The following is a 7,252-nucleotide window of genomic DNA, read 5'->3' as shown; positions in this document are numbered from 1 at the left end:
AGTAATTACTATGTATTATTCAGTATCTGCTATGAAGTATTCAGTATCTGCTATGAAGTATTCAGTAATTACTATGAATTATTTAGTATCTGCTATGAATCATTCAGTAATTACTGTGTATTATTCAGTATCTGCTATGAATTATTCAGTAATTACTATGAATTATTTAGTATCTGCTATGAATCATTCAGTAATTACTGTGTATTATTCAGTATCTGCTATGAATTATTCAGTAATTACTATGTATTATTCAGTATCTGCTATGAAGTATTCAGTAATTACTATGAATTATTCAGTATCTGCTATGAATTATTCAGTATCTGCTATGAAGTATTCAGTAATTACTATGAATTATTCAGTATCTGCTATGAATTATTCAGTATCTGCTATGAAGTATTCAGTAATTACTATGAATTATTCAGTATCTGCTATGAATTATTCAGTAATTACTATGCATTATTCAGTATCCACTATAAATGATTCACTATCTACTATGAATAATTCAGTACCTACTATAAATTATTCAGTATCCACCATAAATGGTTCAGTATCTATGATGAATTATTCAGTATGTGCTATGAAGTATTCAGTAATTACTATGCATTATTCAGTATCCACTATAAATGATGAAGTATCTACTATGAATTATTCAGTATCTGCTATGAATTATTTAGTAATTACTATGTATTATTCAGTATTTGCTATGAATTATTCAGTATTTGCTATGAATTATTCAGTATCTACTCTGAATTACTCAGATACTGCTGTGAATTAGTAACTACTTTAATTAGTAGCTTTTCAATAGACCTATCCTGTCAACACAGATATTTTTTCACAGTTTACTGTACCGCTATGCTAATTGGAGGCTATTTACTTTCATTCACTGTTGGCAACATCAACGACTAAACTTCACCTGAACCCACCCCTCCAAACACACTCACACACACACACAGATACTATGTGTCTGTGGTCATACAAAAGTGTGGCAGTGTCCCCCATTGATCTGAGATTATGACCAATCACTTTACTAGGGATTAGTCCCAAACATCGCTTTCACAGAATAATGAAAAAGAGAAAACCTGACTGGCTTTCTGTCTCAGCAACCTGTGCACGCGTCACACACACAGAGGAGGAGGAGTGTGAGGAGGGGTGGAGTGTGGGTTTGTGTGTGTGGAGGGGGTAAGTCTACTTAAAGCTGGATTAACACAAGGCAAACATTACACCCCCAACACACTCTCCGCACAAGCTGCAGCAGTACAGCTCAGGACAGACAGACAAATCAGCACATTTCAGACAGTTCTGCACATGAGCGAGAGAGAGAGTGAGGACCAGCTCAGCACATTTATGATGCTTCTGCACACAAGAGATTGACAGTGAAAGACCAGAAAAAGAGAACAGTTCCTCCAATGCTCTGTGTGGATAACTCTCTCTCTTCTGGAGATCCTTTCTGGAAGTTGTAGCTTTGGAACGTAGTGGATCTTCTCCGGATCTTCTCTGGATCTCCTCTGGATGAGCAGCCATGGGGGAGTGGACCATCCTGGAGAGGCTGCTGGAGGCAGCCGTGCAGCAGCACTCCACCATGATCGGCAGGTGAGAGAGAGAGATAGAGAAAGCGAGATTTACAATTCAAAAGTTTGGAATAAATGTTTTTAATAAAAAAAATTGTTCTAATTTGTTCACCAGCTCAACTGAGCTGATTAAACTCAAACACATACTGAATAAATGCTAGTGTTTATTTGAGTTGAATTTGTTTGTAGGTAATATTTGTTTACAGTGCAGCTTTCAGATTATCAGTATAAAGCTGTAAAATAATGTAGAAATATTTAAGGAGTCTAGAATGATCATGTGAGAAATGTTTTTGCTCTTTGATGTTCTAAGAACATTAACATCTGAAATCAATATCTAATAACATTAATATAATTAACTTTAATAGAGTCCAGAATTAAGTTCTGATAACATTAATATCCAGGATGAAGTTCTAACATTATTAATACCCAGGAAATACCCATGAAAGTCTAATAACATTAATATTCAGATTGAAGTCCTAACAAAATGAATGTACATAATTCCTAATATTGATCAAATCATAAAGGGGCCTCAGAAAATGTTTATCTTGGCATAGTTAAATGCTGAGAGTTCAGTACATGGCAGGGACATACCGTGAACCTTGAACACTGTTTTGTCCTCGTTAAATTTTTTTTTACATAAACCCAACCTACTGGCAAAAGACCTGCTAGCCGTAGTCAAAGCTGGTGAAACAGTAAAACGTGATGGTGATTTCAGAAGATTATGGTCTTGTTGATATTAGAGAGCAGCACATCACCACTGAAGCAAAAGCCAGGAGGGGAGCAAACAGAGGTCTGTGCTAGGCTAAAAGCTACTACCAATAGCCACCCATAACTTCTCTCCAACATTCACTTACTTAACTGGTCCACCTCTGCCGACTACCAAACTAGAGCTAAACACACATCATAAGAAAACACACAGGTTTAATTAAGTAAGTGGGGGCACAGCTAAAAGCTACCTGGCTACAATCTCTCCAGCTTCTTTTTGCAGGGTAACAGGGTTGTAAATAGACTTGTGAAATGGTACCTGAGCATTATTTATCCCAGTCAATGAGCAACTTTAAATATTCAATGCATACACTAAATGCATTGTTTGTTATTTTTTACATTGTTGCTTCCAAAGCATGTGTAAATCATGAAGCATCTAAAACAGTTATATTTTAAAATACACTGTATACATTATTGCATACCTATTGAATAATATAACACAAATATTATAACTACAAAACCTTTGATTTACAAACTTTTGAATGGTGGTGTGTCTGGAGTATTGATACTGCATGTTCCTCAACTGTCTTTTGCTGGGTCAATTCTAGGCAAAAGCGTAGATTAGTTTAGGACATTCATATAAAGTTAAATCCTTTATATGTTACAAAAGGTTATTTAGACTCACATGTTTTATTTACAGAAATAGAATATTAAAATATCAGGCCGTATTTTGGGTTGTTTAAATGTGTAGTTCCACTGGCTGAGAGACAGAAGGACAGATAGATGGACAGATAGGTAGATAAACAGACAGACACAGACTAATAGACAGACAGATAAACAGATAAAAAAGACACAGAAATGCAGTACTGTGCAAATGTCTTAGTCCATATGGAGAAGAATTTTTATAGTGAGCGTCACACTGAACACTTTCAAACAGTTAATATGATTTTAACAGTAAGATGCTTTTGAGAAACTGAGCCCTCAGCAGTATTTATATTTATGAACAAAACACTAACATTACACTCTTACCAAAAATAGTTCTGCTTGTAGCAATAAGGGGACCCATTTTGATCAATTATGCATTGTATTCAGTAGATTATTCAGAATAAAGCATATTCATAAATAAACCATTTAGCCGTTCAACTGGTTCTGGAAATTTGTACAGTTCAATCAAGAACTCTGGCTCTTACTAAAGATCCCCTAAAGTACGCAATTTTTAATTAGTATGCTGGAAGGGTTCACAAAGCAATCATATATCATATTAATACAGTGTCTAGGGTTCACAGAGAAGCAGGCCTGTGTTCTTCCAACCTACAAATTAAAATATTTTCTAAAACAGCACATTCTGACCACTGACTTTATGTTTATATGGGTTTATTCTAACGTTATAGAGCGTTTTACAGTAAACACACTCACTGACCACTGACTTTATGTTTATTAGGGTTTATTCTAATGTCATATAGAGTTTTACAGTAAATACACTCACTGATCACTGACTTTATGTTTATATGGGTTTATTCTAATGTTATATAGAGTTTTACAGTAAACACACTCACTGACCACTGACTTTAAGTTTATATGGGTTTATTCTAATGTTATATAGAGTTTTACAGTAAACACACTCATTGACCACTGCCTTTGCACAACAGTGGTCCCATTAAAAGTAGATGTTTCTAATTAAATGGGCAGTAAGTGAAGACACAAAGGGGCGGGGGGGGGTCTAATACAGTGGCCAGTGAGTGGAAGTACAAGGTAGGGGTTTCTAATGAAGTGGCCAGAGAGTGGAAGTAAAAGGTGTGTGTGTGTGGGGGGGGGGAGGGGGGGGTAATGAAGTGACCAGTAAGTAGGGGCACGGTCTAGGTGTTTCTAATAAAGTGGCCAGTGAGTGGATGCACAGGCTAAGGCTTTCTAACAAAAGTGGCCAGTGAGTGGAAGCACAGAGTAAGGCTTTCTAAAATAGTGGTTTGTTTTGCAGGATTCTCCTGACTGTGGTTGTGATCTTCCGCATCCTGATCGTGGCCATTGTGGGCGAGACTGTGTACGACGACGAGCAGTCCATGTTTGTTTGCAACACGCTGCAACCAGGCTGCAACCAGGCGTGTTACGACAAAGCCTTTCCCATTTCCCACATCAGATACTGGGTGTTTCAGATCATCATGGTCTGCACACCCAGCCTGTGCTTCATCACCTATTCCGTGCACCAGTCAGCAAAACAGAAAGAGCGCAGGTACTCCACCGTGTACCTGAGCCTGGACAAGGACACGGACTGCATGAAGCGAGATGACAGCAAGAAGCTGAAAAACGCCATTGTTAACGGGGTGCTCCAGAACACAGAGAACTCCAGCAAGGAAGCGGAGCCTGAGTGCCTGGAGGTGAAGGACATTCCTCATTCCTCCATCCGGACCACTAAGTCCAAAATGAGACGACAAGAGGGCATTTCCAGGTTTTACATCATCCAGGTGGTCTTCAGGAATGCTCTAGAGATTGGTTTCCTGGTGGGTCAGTACTTCTTGTATGGCTTCAATGTCCCTGCGGTCTACGAGTGCGACCGCTACCCCTGCATCAAAGACGTCGAATGCTATGTATCCAGACCTACGGAGAAGACTGTCTTCTTGGTCTTCATGTTTGCTGTCAGTGGCATCTGCGTGGTGCTGAACCTGGCCGAGCTCAACCACCTGGGCTGGAGGAAGATCAAGACGGCAGTCAGGGGCGTGCAGGCCAGGAGGAAGTCCATCTACGAGATCAGGAACAAGGAGCTGCCCAGGATGAGTATGCCCAGCTTCGGACGCACTCAGTCCAGCGACTCCGCTTACGTCTGAGGCCTAGGTGTGTTACAGCAGATGTAAATGAACAATGGACCATTTAACAGACTCTCGTCTTGTCTGTAAAGCTACACAGAGGTGTAGACTGTTTTATTTGTCTTTTGTGGACAAGCAAAACAAAAGAACCAAGAATTATCTCTCAAAGGCACTTGGGAAACTTGTTTTCATATTATTTCATATTTGTTTTTCGTTTGTTTGTTTCTGATGTGTTGACTGTGCTACTTTCGGTGGCAGATATGCGTTGCACTAAATATGAATTTCAAAAGCCAAAATGAACCTGAACTTGTGCTGTGAAGATCTGTTTTTGTCTTTTCTTTGATTCAAATTTTCTATTTTTACATCCCACGCTTGGTCACGTAGAATGCCTCAGATCAGCCTGGTAGACTGCAGCTCTGACTTACATATCTTGGTTTATTCACTACATAATCTTTATTTGAAGTTCCTATAGATTCTGTATTCTGTGGTTTTTTCGTTGCCTGTGCTTGCACCATGTACCTTAAAGTGAGCCACCGCTTTTACTCCATTGCTTTAAGTTGACCTGCAGCTGCAAATGCTAACATGTCACTGTGGATGTGCTTATTTATGTATTTATTTATTTATCTATATATATATATATATATATTTATCTATTTATTTAGCCTGTTTACACCAAAGCGCCCATTGCTTTTATTTTGTCAAAGAAAAGTAAATTCTCTTGCTTTTATTGAAGTGCCATACATGTACATAAGATATACACATCATATATAATAGAAGGCTCTACTGTAACCCTGATCATGGGACATGAATTCCTGCTGTGGAAAAAATATCTGTATTTTTCTTTATTCTAAAACAATATGAGAATGGGAATAGTAAGATGACGATTGTGTTATTTAGCATTAACAGAAACTCATATTCCTGTAATCTAATGTTTATGTCATTTAGAGAAAGTAGTATGCTCTTAAAAATGAAAGCTCCAAACTAAAGGATTCTTTGGGCCACTTTTGGTTCCCTACACTGCTTAAATGTGGGCAATAAGGCTAATGTTTCTTGTTGGGAGATTGTTTTTATATATATTTTTTTATATTTGAGGACAATTTTGCTTATATCAAGACAGAATACAGATAATATCTGCCAATGGCTACTTTTACTAACTACAATTACCCACAGCAGCAAAAATAATAGAATATTATAGAATTTTTTCCCCTAAATATTAAAGTTACAAATACAATGTACATTGATTTTATTTGCCAAGATATCTATATATTGTTTACCTTTTAATGGATACCTTTTAATTAGTCACAAGGTTCTGCAGGCAACCAAAAGTAGTTCGTCTAAAGAACTCTATTTGGCACCTTTATTTTAAAGAGTGTACATACAGTGCAATTTGATTTCTATACAAATTGCCCCTGGTGCTTTCATGTCCCACAGGAGTGATGTTACCAGGTGAAAAAAAATAAATGATGGAATTCATCACTGTAAGACCCTGTGTGCTGTGCGTTGCTTTCTCACACACTTCTATCCTAAAAAAAAAAATAACGCTCTGGCTGTCAGGCAAATCCCAAAGCCCCTGTCGGCTGCACTCTTCCGTTCTCCTTCTCTATGAATCAACTTTCTTTCAACCTGTCAAAGCGCTTGCGTGTTGTTTTTCAGCGCGGTCAGCACGGTGATGCTTAAACCCGATCCGGGAGCGGAGTGTTTCCTACTGCAGAGCCGGACCGAAGCTGACACTGTGTTTGTGGCAGCAGCTTCCGCTCAGGGCAGGCCAGGAGACGTCCTGTTCCCTGAGGGCCCTAAGGCACCAGACACGTCTGGCTATGACCGCTGTTGAGGTCACTGAGAAAATGTGGAACACAGTGACGCTGCAAAGATTAGTCAGTGATGGTATAGAACACAGAAGTGGATTTCTCTTCTCATCCACACAATATTCATATAATCCATGCGGTCATTCTGACAGAATGTAGTACATTACAAGAAGCATTGGGAGCACTCTATAATGCCACCTAATGTTCTTGTGATCTGCAATGTCATTCTGACAGACTGTAATATCCTATAGGAAGTATAGGGGGCACTCTATAATGTTCATATGATTCACAGGGGCATTCTGTCACAGGGGCATTCTGACAGACTGTAATACACCACAGGAAGTATAGAGGGTGCTCTATGATACTTCATAATGCT

General features: G+C 38.5%; 1 protein-coding gene across 1 annotated transcript; it reads left to right on the top strand.

The window, feature by feature from the left end:
• The first annotated feature begins 1,234 nt into the window (after window positions 1-1,234).
• Window positions 1,235-6,520, top strand: gjd2b (gap junction protein delta 2b). The gene is made up of 2 exons (XM_072656850.1): window positions 1,235-1,590; window positions 4,249-6,520. Exons 1-2 carry the CDS (start codon window positions 1,520-1,522, stop codon window positions 5,090-5,092), a joined length of 915 nt encoding a protein of 304 aa, XP_072512951.1. The 5' UTR covers window positions 1,235-1,519; the 3' UTR covers window positions 5,093-6,520.
• The last annotated feature ends 732 nt before the right edge of the window (window positions 6,521-7,252 follow it).

The sequence above is a fragment of the Salminus brasiliensis genome, chromosome 1, assembly GCF_030463535.1.
Source record: "Salminus brasiliensis chromosome 1, fSalBra1.hap2, whole genome shotgun sequence".
NCBI lineage: Eukaryota > Metazoa > Chordata > Actinopteri > Characiformes > Bryconidae > Salminus > Salminus brasiliensis.
This window is presented reverse-complemented; position numbering and strand designations above follow the sequence as displayed.